The sequence below is a fragment of the Athene noctua genome, chromosome 6, assembly GCF_965140245.1.
Source record: "Athene noctua chromosome 6, bAthNoc1.hap1.1, whole genome shotgun sequence".
NCBI lineage: Eukaryota > Metazoa > Chordata > Aves > Strigiformes > Strigidae > Athene > Athene noctua.
Window position 1 is genome coordinate 27,416,539 of NC_134042.1, and position 15,488 is coordinate 27,432,026.

The 15,488-nt window shown below is 42.1% G+C and overlaps 1 protein-coding gene across 8 annotated transcripts in view; it reads left to right on the forward strand.

The window, feature by feature from the left end:
• Window positions 1-15,488, forward strand: part of TTLL5 (tubulin tyrosine ligase like 5) — a 140,805-nt gene that overhangs the window by 16,618 nt on the left and 108,699 nt on the right. For all 8 annotated transcript variants that reach the window (XR_012633888.1, XR_012633889.1, XR_012633890.1 and 5 more), the window contains exons 10-12: window positions 8,009-8,110; window positions 8,235-8,326; window positions 10,412-10,519. Coding sequence is in view for 5 of the 8 variants with exons in the window: in XM_074909988.1 (XP_074766089.1) it covers window positions 8,009-8,110; window positions 8,235-8,326; window positions 10,412-10,519 (302 nt within the window). In the remaining 3 variants the exon portion in view is untranslated. The remainder of the gene's footprint in view (window positions 1-8,008; window positions 8,111-8,234; window positions 8,327-10,411; window positions 10,520-15,488) is intronic.

Genomic DNA, 15,488 nt, shown 5'->3' on the forward strand with positions numbered 1-15,488 from the left:
TACTATATATATTTTTATATATATATATAAAATATAAATATTTTTTACATTTTTTACTATATATATTTAAGTCATGGCCTAGCAATGCCCTCTGTTAAATCTGGGTCCCATGGCAGGTAGCTAGACTTTTGTTTCTGGTATAGGTTGTGGCCCTTGGTTAGGGTCCTTGGGCAAAGGTTTCAGTTTGAACAACCTGCTCTTGTTGAGCTTCACCAAAACTGCTCCTTTTGTTGAAAGAGTTGTTGAAAAAAAAGAAGTGGAAAAATGGCTCCTTGAGCAATATTTGTGTATCTTGCAGTGATGTAGTTATAATATTGACATAGCATATCACCGTTCTCTGGTAAAAAGTGCCTTGCTAGCTTTAGCAACCTGTCTTCTTGATGGCATCTTTTAGGTAATTCTGATGGAAAGGTAGCTAAATACTAACAAATTCATTTTTGATCTCTTCTGTAGACCCCTCCTCATCTTCCATGTTCTTCAAATTACTCCTCCCTGCCTCAACAGTCCTTTGAGTCTGTCTTTGGGTAGCAGAGGGTGGTCTACCCAGGCATAGTGGGTCTCTGGCTATAACTACATGACCCTACTGTTGCACTTGACAGGTAGAGTCAGTGTACTAAAGAATTGGAGAGGATGGACTACCTCTAGTGACAGTCTACACAATGAGAAACTGAAAAATGTGAGAAACAGAGTAGGAGAGGTTCACCAAATTAAAGAGTGGCTGAGGTTGGAAGGGACCTCTGGAGGTCATCTGGTCCAACCCCCCTGCTCAAGCAGGGCCACCTAGATGCAGTTTCCCAGGACCGTGTCCAGACAGCTTCTGAATGTCTCCAAGGAGGAAGACTACAACTTCTCTGGCAACCTGTGCCAGTGCTCAGTCACTCTTATTGTGTTTCCTTATGCTCCATAGCATCCTCTTGAAAACTTGCAAATTTGTTATGAAAACAGAAAAAAGGAATAAAAGTCTTTCTTTCATGTCCCTGTAGACATCTGGTAAGACTGCTTCTGGATCTTGTCCTTTAACATAGAACTGTTTGGATAATTTTATCCTTCTTTAGTTAGAGAAACTCTGCCATCATAGAGATGTCACCAAAACTCCTCTTTATGTTTAGTAATTCCCTGACAAGCTTTGGCTTCTTTTCATACTCAGTTGCTAACTGACATATCAGGTGGATGCTGTGGAAAATACGTTGCAGATAGGGGGATTGTGGTCTCGACTTCTGTTTTCTATCCTGTACTGCAAGGCAACTGGGTCCCAGGTGGCATTTTGGAGTTCAACCTTGGTAGTGTTAAAAATGGAAATATCTGTAGTTGTCCTCTAACAGTTCTAGTCCATTGAACAATTCCCTTAGGGTGCCTTTTTACTTTTCTGATTTTAACAGCAGATTGTGGGAGCCATAAAGAGAATTGAATGGTGCAGACAACTTTTCTATGTGGCCTTAGTTCCCTAAATGTGGCAGCTAATAGACTCACAGAGAAGCCAAGATGCATGGGGAGGGGTGGGAAGAGAGACTGAGAAAGTGACTCCAAGCATAAAATGGGAGGAGTGTGCTTATAGAAACACTACAGTGGTCATTTCCAGGACATATAGGCAGGAACTCTGTGTGCAGTCATGGAAAAGACTATCATAATGTGTGCTTTTTCTGTAGCACTTGTTTGAGAGAAAAGGGATTAACTATTCTTGCTTTCTTCCCACTCCAGAGTCTTTTCTCCTCCTCCTTTCCCAGGCCCTGGCTAGATGTCTCAAATAAGCATTCCAGAGCTGCCAAGTTTCATGCAAAAACCATGTAACATCTTATGTAAATATTTAATGATCTAGTTTACGTATTTCCAAAATGTCTTGCATATGACAAACTTTACCTTGTGGTCAATTCATTTCCTGAAGTAATGCTGGGGATAAGGCAAAGAGCAGTGTACAACCCCTCAGGCGGTGTCCTGCCTGAATGTGTGACAGTGAAAGGGTAGATTGTTTGCGTTAAGGCAGTGTAGGGGTCTGGGTTAGGGCCAATAAAGGTTTGGTGTGGTGTGGATTTGGGGATTTCTAGAGATAAGTGTGGGCTCTGTGACGTGTTTTGTAGATTGTTAGGTCAACAGGGGAAAAGTGATGCATGTCAGTTGTGGAGTAGGTGGAGCTTAAGCTTGCTTGTTAAGCATATAGTGAATTCTTACCAGATGAGAAGAGAGGGCAGTAATTTGTCAGTTTCTGAATGCCAAAGGTGATTTTTAACAAGGTAAGTCTGAAGCGTAACAGGGAGGCAGAGAGCTGGGATGCCTCTAGGTGATATACTGTTAGCCTGAAGGTTGAGAGTACTTCTGGAGTTAGAAGGAATTAGTAAGGACTTCTGCCTTCATTTTCTGTTCCTGCTGCCCAGGCCACTTGCTGTCACCCTACTGCTTGCTTTTTATTGCTCTTTCCCCCTCTCTGATCCAAGAGAAAGTGCAGCCAGAGGGAAAGCAAATGTGCTCTTGTTGAAGGTGAGCTCTGTAGCAGTGTGTAGTTGCTGGTAAAAGAAACTGGTTGTTGTCTTCATCTGAGCTGGCCTGTGCCTGTGTGACTTGGCTGTGACCAGCTGAAACATGGGCAGGTGTGTCAGAATGAATGTACAAGTGTCACTTCTTTATTCTAAGTTTCGAATTCAGAAATGAAGGACATCTCCTCTGTCCTGCTGAGGAAAGAGAAGCTGCAGTGAAAGGGAGGGAGGCTGCCAGGGCTGTTCACAATATGATTGCTGCTACTTCTGCCTGGGAGGCTGTGTTGCTGGCAGCAGTTTGTGTGGAAACTGAACGGTGCATAGTCAACCTCAGTTTAACCTTTTCTATTTCCAGCTGTACTTTTGAGCTAGCAGCTTTTCCACAGTATTTCTATTCAGATGCTTTTGGGATCTAATCTCTTGTATATCATGTTAGTAGGTGTCCTTAATTTTATTAACTTACCCTTCCCTCAGATTTTAAAAGGACAATATTCATTAGAAGGGGAGGATCTTTGAGAAAATGACAAGTCTTACAGGAAAATGCTTTGTAAGAATTCAAAGCAATGTGGATCCAGTTGTTGAACCATTCAGACTATACAAACTTAACCACCAGCAATACACAGAAGTGTTGTGTATTTGGTCTCTGCATTGCAAAGCCTATGGAGTAGTCCAGAACTTGGACAGGATCAGATAGACAACAGCAGGAAAAATAAGAGTTGCTTGAAGCAGAGCAAGAAAGAGGTGGTGTTAGTGAGAGCAGAAGATAGCGTTTTGAAGAGTTTCACTTGATGAAATAGTCTCCTTTGGCTGAAGATGTGCCTCCGCATGTGGACAGTCCAGCCTCCAGTTGAGAGTACTCTTGGATTCCTGGCTGATTGCAGGCTCCCACATAGCAGCATCCACGAGTAATGCTTTGGCTAGGAAACAGTCCTATCCTGGCAGATGGTGACCTGGCCTCAGTTATTTGTGCCTTCATCACTCTTTGGCTGGATTATAGCAATATGAGATACCTGGGCATGAAGCCTTTAGTGCTTAGGAAAACAGCTCATGCAGAATGTTGCAGCATGTGCTTGTGGTAAATTGTGTTACTGGGAAAACATCAGGCTTGCCTTTTATTTTCCATGCCATCTTACCATATAGTTTCTATTCTTAGAAGTGGCCTGAAATTGGAAAAGAGGGGGGCCTGGAATGAAATTAGAAAAGAGCATGGACCTCAAAAAGAAATCATCCTCTGAAAGATTGTAAGATTTCTCAAGAGTTTATTCTAATATCAGGTTAACAACTAGAAAATTTTACAAGCATTGAAGTTTTCCTACTTTCTACTCTTACTGTAAGGCCTGTTCCTATGACCTTAGTGTCTGTAAAAGTAACCAGTAAATTTCTGTTGAAGCAAGACATGTTCTGCAGCATGCAAGTCTCTTGTCTTTCCAGGACAGAACAAGTGTGCTGGATGAGTAGTCTTGTTACTACAGTGGAAGAAAGATACAGTGAAAGTATAGTATGAAAAACTGTAGAACTATAGAGTACTGAAGGTAATCGTAACTGGTATTTCAGTGGTAGTAACGCTCTTCCATCCCAAGCAAGCACAAAACACAGTGTAAGGGATGTGAGCTATTGCCAGCGTTGTGTTGTGCTTGTGATCTGTCACCATTCGAACATCCAGAGGCTATTGATAGAGGCTCTAGAAATAACTTGAATTTTCCATTTGCAGACTTGCACTTAGCATGAGGCTAGTAAGGCTGTAAAACCAGATCTTGGAGAATGTATTAAGCTGGCATTTGATTCTGTTATTTAAAGCTTGGGGGTTTTTGATAGTAGATTTGAGTCATTTAAAGTTTTGTAATTTTTTTTGATGCATTGCTGAACTGGCCCATGATATCCCTTAAGATGACAGCATCCTAGTAGAAGAGAATGTTTATGTAATGAGAGATCTAAAATACATTGAAATCCCTTCTGAATAATCATTTCCCACAGAAATGTAAATTCTGTGGGCATGGAGCTCAGGCCACCTAATAATTAAGAATGGTCTCTGTAGGAGGAAGCTAATGCAAGCATTTGCAAGGGAAAGAAATACTGTTGTTTAGAAGTATTGTCTACTTCTGCCAGGGCTTCATATCTTCATATTTCTGATTATGTACATAATAAAAAAACCCTAAAAAGCTGCTAAGCATGGTGAACTTAATCACTCTCTGTTTCAAAGTATCAAAGGAACCATGTGAAATAGCTTGTTGGTTGTGTTCAGTATCTTCCAGGATCTGGCTGTAAGCATATCAACGAATACTTTCAGTATGCTGCCAATAAATGATTGTTAAGGTGGAGATGATGAAATTATAATTAAGAACAAAATACATGATGGGGCTGTTGTCACTATTTTCACAACAGAATAGCTAAATCCAGGAAACTTACAGTTAAACTGAAAAGAAATTAAAATACTTTAAACTGTGGAAATATGTGGAAAGAGGTTCCAAACTTCAAAAGTCTTTTCTGTTGCCAGCTGCTCTGACTTCATATGTAGTTAAAACTCAGAAAAATGTGGTGCAAAATCTTTTTTCACTTTTTTAACCTTGATGCTTAGAGTTAGTTATATCATGGAGGTGTTTTTTTTTTTTTTTTTTTTTTTTTTTTCCTGCTTCTACCTGTGTATTGAAGGATAGATTTAATCTGATAAACACCTTCATGGATTTGCTAGTATAGTTCTTGTGAAGAGAGAGAGATTTATCAAAATGGCTACCAAGTGAGGGCAGTAGTGGCTTCATTTTCACTGAGAAAGGAGATTTTTTTTTTTTGGCAGTCCTTTCTAAAGGAAGGATTTTTTTGGTGTAACTTGTTAGATGTCCTTGTATAGTTCGGCTTCTTTTCAACTATGGAAAATAAAATAGGAGAAGGATGAAGAGAGATGACTATTAATAAAAACAAATTGGGGATTAATCCTTTCCTGGACAGTAACTTCATTGCACAGCCAGATGCTCCAAATTCCCCTCCCTCTCTCCCTCTTCCATTTTTCTTGAGTACTGCCTCCCTTTTCCTGCTGTGAGGCGTCACCCAAATCTAATCTCCTTTTCTTGCAACTAACCCTGCTCCCCTTGGTACTTTTTCCCTCTTACCAGGGCTGCTTAGGATAGCTTCTTAGGATTCCCTTTTACCCTTTCTTACTCACCTTTATCTCTTTCAAGACTTTGGCATCTTAAGCTACAGGAGGATGGTCAGAGTGAAGAAGGTGTTTTTTTCTCTTGTTGATTTTGTTTTGGTTTTTTGAACTAGAATGTGCTTGCTGTTATGCACTGTTAGTAGTGGATTATACTGGACCTTCTGCCAACCAGATGCCCTGTATTCTGCCCTCAATATTTTTTGTTTCCTGCAAAGTCTGAGGCCTAAACTGTATATTGAAACAGAATTACATGCAGAATAAGAAAATGGTTATGATTGGACTAGATGATCATTGTAGGTCCCTTCCAACTGAAACTATCCTATTATATTGTATTTGACTTGATGGCATGTTCTTGTCAGGATGTAGGATTTTGCAAATGTTGCTACAATTAGTATTATTCTCTGCTTAATGTTTGATTTATTTTTTTAAAGTTTGTTTGTGGCCTGTTCCTGAAATGGAGGCACCGCCCTCTTTCTGTCCTGACTGCATCCTAACACTCTCCTTTGTAGTGTCTGAAAGAGGGTATACCTGCATCTGACTGAAAGTTAATTGGTATCTTTCTATATTTGCCCAAGTGGCTGTTGAGTCAGATCTATGAAGTGATCTGACTTGCCTGTGGCTATGTAATTTGTGGAGCAGATCAAGCAGAGTGGCTGGAGTATGCAACCGAGCAGGTAATGAGCTTTCAGCTGCAGTGCATCTTTAGGCTGACAGACTGATCATGCAACTACACCTTTAGAAAGCAACTTTTGCACAAGATGTGATTTTAAACACTGTAAATTGGCATGGCTATCAAGAGAAACAGTCCTGCACTCTTCCTGGCTGCTGTTCCGTTCTCATGTTGTCACTTTTCTTTCCTGGCACAAGTACGTGGTTAGTTTCCCCTCTGGCTGCACAGTACAAAGTGGAATGGAGGGGTAGCATGGACACCTGTACTAGCAGTTGGTTGTAGGAAGCTCCTTTCCCTCACAGAGAAGCTTATATTGTTTCAGCGTTCATTCAACCTCTTCTTAAAGGGGCGTGTTCTTGATAAGATTAGTTTAAACTGCTTCACTGCAGTTTGGTGCTGTATTCCTGTGCTTATTCAGGGGCTTTTCTATACCCATGCAGTGAACTGATCTGATTTGATAAATAGCTTAGCAAAAAGGTCTGAGTTTAGACAGCTTGCTGTGCAGGACTCTTGTGCTGGTATTGTGCAGGTAAAATGAGGGTGGATAGCTGAGGAAAGAGAGTATGGATAGCTTAAGCCTGTGTAGTCACCAGAGGGGGAGGGGGGAATAAAAATCAAGTTACAACTTTGTAGATGGATCATAGGAAGCTGATCTGCCATCTACCTTTGTCCTTTTGCACTATTCTCCCTGTCAGATCCTGTTTCCTCTGCTTCCCCCACAACACAAAAAAAATTCAAACACCTTACAAACTAAAATCCTGGGCTCTGTTTCAGTGGGATCTATTCTATGATTCATTTCAATGCAGAACATCTGTGATGATGGTTTATGGTTAAGGGAGTGGGGATGGGGTACTGGTTACAGTATGGGAGTTTACCACCATTTCCATAAAAAACAGGCTGATTTAACTGTGGTATTGTTGGCTGTAACAGAGTTCATATGGAGACCAGATAAGCTTGTAGCGGTGTCTTGCTCCTGATTGCAATCTTCCCTACAGTCCCTTTCCTTGTACACAGCTAGGTGACATCTTTGAGATATGGAAGGGCCATGTAGTCCCTGAGAATGACAGCACCCTGGAGCAGATGCTCCCTTGTTGGACAAATTGGTCTGGCCTGCAGATTGTACCTGGTTTCCTGGATGCTTCTTGAGAAAGAGGATTGGCAATTGTAGGCTGTGTAGTTATTGTTGGTAGAAATCTGTTCCCACCCTCAGCTTTTTGGAAGGCATCCTTGGAGTACACAATAACTGAACTGTGCTTGTATGAGACTTCAGGAAATATTGACTGTGGTATGTGTGTGTAGTATGATTGCTCTGAATTTCCGAGGACCAGTTCATGGTAGGTCCTATTGTAAAACTGAGGGCACTGTGATGCTGACTGTCTGCAGTAAAGTGACCTGTCTGGCCAGAATGCCCTAGGACTACAGATTTAAGTAGTTGAGAAAGAAATGTGCCTAGTGTGATGTGCACACTGTTAGGCTGTGTTAACTTCCAGGAGAACAAATGGAGCTCCCTGCTCTAAGACACTGAAAAAGAGACTAAATGCACCTGGATGTGGCCTTTGAGAATAAACTGTGGGTTTTGTGAGGAGAAGTTGCATTTGATGACATCTCATTACATGCATTCTCTCCCTAGCTGTTGTTGTTGAGTGGTTTGTGTAGTAGGTCATATTTAGCAAGCATGTCACTTGTTCAAGAAACACTGTGAATTTTTATCTCTCTTTACAGGTTTGCAACAGTGAGGTATGACCAGGCATCCAAGAACATTAAAAACCAGTTCATGCATCTGACCAACTACAGTGTCAACAAGAAGAGTGGAGATTATGTCAGGTACTTGGCTGGAAAATGGAACTTGAACTCTAGAGGTTGGGTCAATTTGTCTAAGCTGGTCTAAGGCTGGTTGAAGTCCATAGAGGTAGACCAGTGTCAACTTGCTTCTTTAATTTATTTTTAGCTGTGATGATCCTGAAGTAGAGGATTATGGAAACAAGTGGAGCATGAGTGCAATGCTGAGGTACTTAAAACAAGAGGGGAGAGACACTGCAGGTCAGTACAGATCTTGTTCTTTTATTCCTTTGTTGAATCTTAATCATCTCACTAGTGCAAATCCTAAGAAGTTGGGGAAGAGCCCCAGTGAGTCCCATTTAGCACCAGAGCAGGGTGGAGGGAAGCATTGTTCCTTACAGCTTACTTGCTAGAGCTGTGCATTTATTCTCTACCCTAAGAGATGAGTCCTATCCCCAGAGATGAGGTGTACCCCTTCCCTTTTGCAAATAATATTCTGAGACTTTCTCAGGGTGTGTTTCTTAATATTTTACCTACATTTCCCATTTCTTAAGGTTATTCAATTCCTTCTAAAAGCTTCCCTCCCTCTACTGCTCCCATGGCCTGTTCAGTCTGATGAGTGACCAACCTCTGGAGAACTGTGCCAGTTTGAATGACTCTTGGATGTGGTGTCATCTTTCCATGGCTCAGGTTTTTGCTGGGTGTTTTCATTTCAGTCTGTGTTTCATATAAAATAGCTCCCTCTTTCACACCTTTGCCAGGTCTGCTGGGAGTAAATGCATCTGCGGAGCAGAATCCAGGTATATCCTTTAAAGGATAAATTACCTGTGATACTGAGGCATCAATAACACTACTGAGAGCAGCTATGCCCATGTTACAAGTGTTGCCAGGGAACACTTAGACGTTGGAGGAAGGGGTTTGAATCTGGCTTTCAGATGAAAGTAGACTTTTCCCATCATACGTGTGCATGGCTGTTCAGTCACTTGCACTGTATGTTTTCAGTAAGCTCTGTACACATAGTTACATTAATACATTTCCACACCCCACTCCAACCTAAAGTATAAAACATGCACTCTTAATTATTAAGTAAACTGCTGAGCAATGCAAGCAGGTTTCTCTGACTAGCCATTAAAAGGCTTCTTGCACCTTTCTCTGATGCATCTGGTTCTGGTCATAGGGAGGCAGAATGCTGGCTGGAAAGTGCTGCCCATGTCTGGGCTGGCAAGATTTTTGTGCTCTGGGATGTTCATGTGCACTGAGACATTCCCATGCTGTGTTGCTTCCACTTAGTTGTCTTCTGGCACAGAAATTCACGTCTGAATTTGCTTGCATGCTATAATTATTCAGGTCCCTGCATGTCATCCTCTAACATGTGAAATAGTAATTGTAGGCCTCAATCGAATTCTCTAGTCAAGTGGTTTGTACTAGATGTTCTTTGGGACAGGGATTACCGAACATCTGTGTGGGTTTGCTGGAGGTCTTCTGTGTTTGCTTGTGCTCCCTTTGAGGGCTGGGGAAGATTGTCCTATCATCCCTACTGACTTTTCAGGCTAGGACTGTAGTGTTTGTTCATTCCTTCCTCCTCTCACTTCTTACACTTGCTTGTCCTTGAAAACAGAAATTAAGTGTTGTGTTCTTTCTATTGTATGACTTATCCCAAGCACAGTGTAGAATCCAGGTCTACATCTGATGTGCATCTTTTCTTGCCTTTTGCTTCCTCTGTCAGCTCAGATTCCTGTTCCTGAGCTCTGTTTACAGGCTCATAGAGGAGCTGGAGAGAGCTTCTGTACTGAAACTGCAGATTATCTATAGGTCAGCAGGGCTGGGAGTTGTCACCAATCATATAATTTTGTAATGATTTGTGAGTCATGGTATGGGAACAGCTGCTTTAGAGGAAGGTGCAACATCACAGAACAGTTACCTCGTAAAAGTCCACATGGAAAAGTTTTGTACTTCAGTGGCTATGGCTTATTCTCTGTAGTTTAGGGGCTTATCTCACTAACCCACTCTTGTTTAATCCTTCCTAATACTCTGAGCGGGTGGTGATTGGACTCCAGCTGACTTGTGCTGATGTGCTTGCCACATGTTTCTGCTTACTTGCACTTACATATACTCACTTCCATCATACTCATTTCTGAGTATTTTTGCACTAAGATACTTAACGCATGTATCTATATACTTAGGCTTGCATGGATTTCAAAATGTCATTGCTTTGTCATCCATAGTCTCTCATGTGCTTTCACTCACAGAGGTATCTGTTCATATGCATATTCTCATGTGTTTCTAGATATTGTGTGCTCCTTCACAATCTACTCTTTCCTTTTTTTTCTCCTCCCTTCCTTCCAGCACTGATGGCCAACGTGGAGGACCTGATTATCAAGACTGTAGTTTCTGCTGAGCTGACCATTGCCACAGCTTGTAAAACTTTTCTTTCACATCGTGGCAGCTGCTTTGGTAAGGCACTGGGGGCATCTCTGTTTATTGGATTTGAGTACTGTTTGAAACTTCCAGCTTTCTGATGCTATGGAGAAATGTGCATTCCCTATTGCAAAGAAGTTGGATACTTTTTTTTTTAACCTCAGTATAGACCTCTGTGAGGGCAAGGGATGTTGAATCACAGTTTCCCCTGTGCCAGTGTTGTTCATCAGAATCCTTTGGTAGAAAATGAGATGATGAAAAGGGACTTGAGGGAGCTGGGGAAGTGCTGGAAAGTTGAAGCTACTGACCCATTAGTGCCCTTGCAAAGGATGGTTATGGATAGTTAAACATCCATTTAGAGCATTTAATATTTTCTGTTGAGCCATCTAGCCCAATGTAGTTGTTAATTATTGTCCTACATGCATCTGAGGACTAGGGAGGGATGTGTAATGCAGTGCCTAGAATAACGGTGGTGGTGAATGCTTCTGGGCTTGTGCTTGTGTGAGAGTACCGCTTGGTGGCGTCAAAGCCTATTTCTGGCAGAAGCTGGATGCAAAACTATGTGCTGGCAAAGGGATTTGAGAACTCGCTGGCAGCAGATGCTGGGACCAGGTCCAGAAAGCAGCGGCTGGTACCACAGTGTGCCTTCTCCTGCTTTCCAGTGGCTGCTTCCCAACCTTCCCTAAAGAGGCCTCCTCCTGCTCTTAGCTGCCCTTTGCTCATGTGGATACATGCATGAAGATGGAGTCTTGGGGCAGGGGAAATGGATCTAGAATTAGTCTCAGTCAGTGCTTAAACCAAAGACCAAGCTTGGTTTAAGCTATCCTGTGTTTAGGTATTGGGACTTATATTTAAACTAGCTGTGACGGGTAAATCCATTTGTGCGGTCCTTGCATTGCACTTAGGTATTGACAATTCTGCAGCTTTCAACACTAACATAAATGCTGTCATCTTTGGATATTTGGCGGTGATGAGACAGTCAGGAATCAAGGAGGAGTCATGGCTGATGATATGTTGTTTAGTTACCTGCCAAACTAGCTACCTCTCTGGCCTTAGCTTCTCCTGACTGACTGATGCCTTTGTTCAAAGTTGGAGAACCTTGGCATACGTGGGAATTTGAGTTAGATAATAGTTTTAGTGAAGTGGCAGTTTATCAGCTACTCCAGAAGTATCAAGAGGATTAAAAAAAAAAAAAAACCCACCAAAAATCTTTAACTGCCTCTTTTTTTTGCTTCTCCCTTTTCCTCACTCAGTTGTGTCTCTAGATTCCTCTGAGCTGTGTATGTGGAAACTAATGTTCCTCGTGTACTTTCTGCTGGGCCTGGCTCTGAGGTTATCCCACTTCCTGCTGCCTCCCCAGGGCTGCACTAACCACCCTCTTAGATGCTCCCCCACAAATAAACTGTTTTGTTCCATTTATTTCAGCATAAACATAAATTAAGAGCTTCCCAGGAAAGAGAGCTTAAGTAGGAGCCATACTGCTTCCCTAGGGAGCCTGAGGCATTTCCAGAACACAGTACTTTCTGCCACCTTCCCCCACAATTAAGTGGTGGTCATTGTCCCAAGGATTTGAACTGCCCTTTTCATGCTGTCTGGCTCATTCTTCATCCTTGTGTCTTGTTCTGACGCTCTTTGGTTGTGCCACTTCTAACCCTGTTGTACAAAAGACAGTTTTTCTAGCTGGAAATGTTCAGACTGAGTTCATAGCTGCTAAACATGAGGGAGAAAACTGGGAATGAAGATTTCAAGGCAGCATGCAGAGGTTCCCAAGAGCCTTTTTTTTTTTTTTTTTTTTTTCATTCTGAGCTGTGAACAATGAAGCTGCATGTGTGTCCTGAGAAAGACTGATAATTTGAAAAGTATCTCAGACTTTAGAAACCTGTATATGAGATTCAGATACAGAGGTAGGCCTTGTCTGGAAAGCTTCTCGAAAGATATGTCTAACTTAATGTGTAGTCTTTGGAGTGTTGTTCTAGAGAATGACTCCAGCACAATTACTACCTTCTTGCTAGAAATTAAATCGCAAATACTACTTTAAAGCCAGAATGTAAAGATGACATTTTGAATCTGACAAAGGTTGTCCTTAGAGTCCTTTGGCTACCATCAGATTCAGGAGCCCTGTACCTTTCAGGACAGGTCTTTTGATGATTCAGTGTGCCAAGGTAGGTTTTGTAATATAACTATATTTTCATAATTTAAGAAAACTGTGAGCTGAGCCTGCAGGGTAAAATGAGTTCAAGAGATGGGTCTTCTAGTGATAGCTCCTGTAGGAGTAGGGGTCTATCCCTGCACTGTTTTCCTTATTTGTCACTTTATAGCTCTAAATGGTACCTAAGAGATTGTTGATGATTTAGCGTCCAGAGCTCAGATGAAAGAGTCAAAATCCTTGCTGCTGCAGAACTTGCTTTCTGGTTTCTTTAGGAAGTTGTTCTCAGATTGGTAGCACCAGTTTTTTCTTAGGGTGTTGGGGCAGACCTAGGAAGAATTAACTCTTCCAAAACCAGCCATAAAGAAATGACCAGCATTGTTAATTTATCATCAGTGGATTTGTGTTAACCCTGGCTTTTCCTTCCATCTTCTACTACCATTGGTTCTTGTAGTGACATTAAGGTAAAGACCTAAAGTAAAGCAGATAGATGAGAACATGGAAGTGAGGAACATCAGGTTATTCTTGTCTTCTAGTTTGCTTGGGGCTAAGGCTGTTGGAGTTTGAGCTTGAAATCAGAAGAACTTGGGCTAATGAAGTCAGGAAATATGCTCTTTCTCTCTTTCACCTCATGTACCCATGTATCTATGGAGTCAGCTGTCTTTTGTTTTGATCTGCCTGCTACCACATTTTCTTAATTTAGCCGCCCAAGTTTGTTGAAGAACAGGTAGCAGTATATATACTCTTGTGTTCCTCAGTGACATAAGGGAAGTTAAGTGATGTCCAAAGGTGGTTATTGGGATGTTAATCTCTTATCTTACTATGATCTCTCACACTGAGTTGAAGAACTTTCTTCTTCATGGGTGACAATTTATTTACCCTGTAAAATTAGGATTATAAAGGCAGCCTAGTTTGTACCACAACTCTTGTTCTTTGATGTTAGCCTTGAAGGTGGCTGCATTAGCTTTTCTGACTTCAGAGTAGAAGGATGACTCTGAGTCTGATTTTGGTACAGGTGATAAACCCAACTGTAGTCTTCACCGAAGAAAGTAGCAGTTTATGTAGAAGGAGGGCAACCAAGATGGTGAAAGATCTTGAGGGCAAGACTTACAAGGAGTGACTGAGGTCACTTGGCTTGTTCAGCTTGGAGAAGAGAAGGCTGAGGGGTGACCACAGCACAGTCTACAACTTCCTTAAGGGAGGCAGTGGAGAGGGTGGTGCTGATCTCCTCTCTCTGGTGGTGATAGGATGAGGAAATGGAATGAAGCTGTGTCAGGGAAGTTCAGATTGGACATCAGGAAGAGGTTCTTTACTGAGAGTGTGGTCAGTCACTGAAATGGGATCCTCAAGTAAGTGGTCATGACACCAACCCTGACAGAGTTCAAAGAACATCTGGGTGATGCTTTTAGCCATGTGATTTAGTTTTAGGTAGTCCTGTGAGGAGAAGGGAGTTAGATTCAATGATCCTTATGGGTCCCTCGCAACTTGAGGTATTCTATGGTTCTATGTAAGCACTCTGAAACTAATCCAGTTCTGAAAACTTACAGGGAATGTGACTGAGTGTCCTTCAGGCTTCAGTAGAAGGAAAAAATGTAGAGAAGTCATCTTACAAGAGGTGGACTTTCTCTGGTGGAGAAAGTGCCTCTAAGTAAGGTAATTACACATCTGGCCAAGTTAGTATCACAAACTCTGGCAGGTGCAGGCTGCATCTCAGGTAGTAGACAAAAACGCCAACATGTAGAATAATTCTGTCCCCTCTTGTTGGATTCTTTGCTGTAATAACACTGAGAGATAAAGCCTTTCTCAGTTAAAATAGAGTTCTCTAAAAAAGGGAGTTAAGGTGTATTACTTGGAGTGCAAGGCAAAACCTTGCACAAGACTACAGCACCAGTACTTTCCACAAAACGGTTGGTGTGCAGAGTAAAGGCTTCTATTCTACTCAATATGATACAGTGTGGCCTTTTGCTTATCAAAGCCTAAACTGTTATGTTGGCCTTCGGCAGAGTAACAGGAATGATTTGGCACCTGACTGTCATAGTCCCCAAGGTGTAAATTTGTTCATGTCCCTGTAGCTGTTAAGATGTGCTCTACCAGAGTTGAAGCAGCTACCGTACCATCACTTGATAAAGTGATGGAGTTCATTTACAAAATACTATGTAGCCTCTGAAGCTTCACGTTTGGCAGTATGTTCAACACAGCAGTACCTCCATTGCTATACTCTTCAAAGCTTTTCTCCCTTGCACTGATTGGTTGCTACTTTGAATGAAATTGTAGCGCAGTTACCTTTCCCAACTGAAGCTCCTTGATTCATGTTGTCTACAAGCATGGTCTGCAGGATACCTTTGTATAAAGCACAGAAAAAGTAGGAAGGAAGAATGGAAGACTTGAATTGGCACAGGTGTAGTTCTCTGCATTTGGAATGTCTGTAAATATGCTTCTGGTTGAGGCAATCCCAAGCACAAATACAGGCAATGAGTGGATTGAGAGCAGCCCTGTAGAGAAGGACTAGTGGGTGTTAGGGGTGGAAAACTGACTATGACCCAGCAATGTGCACTTGCAGCCCAGAAAGCCAACCGTGTCCTGGGCTGCATCAAAAGCAGTGTGGCCAGCAGGTCAAGGGAGGGGATTCTCCCCCTCTACTCTGCTCTCTGGGTGAGACCCTCCCCTGCAGTGCTGTGTCCAGCTCTGGAGCCCCCAACATAAGGAGGGCATGGACCTGTTGGAGCACGTTTAGAGGAGGGCATGAAGATGATCAGGGGGCTGGGGCACCTCCTTTATGAAGCCTGGCTGAGAGAGTTGAAGTTGTTCAGCCTGGAGAAGAGGAGGCCTTTCAGTAGCTAAAGGGGGCCTACAGGAAAG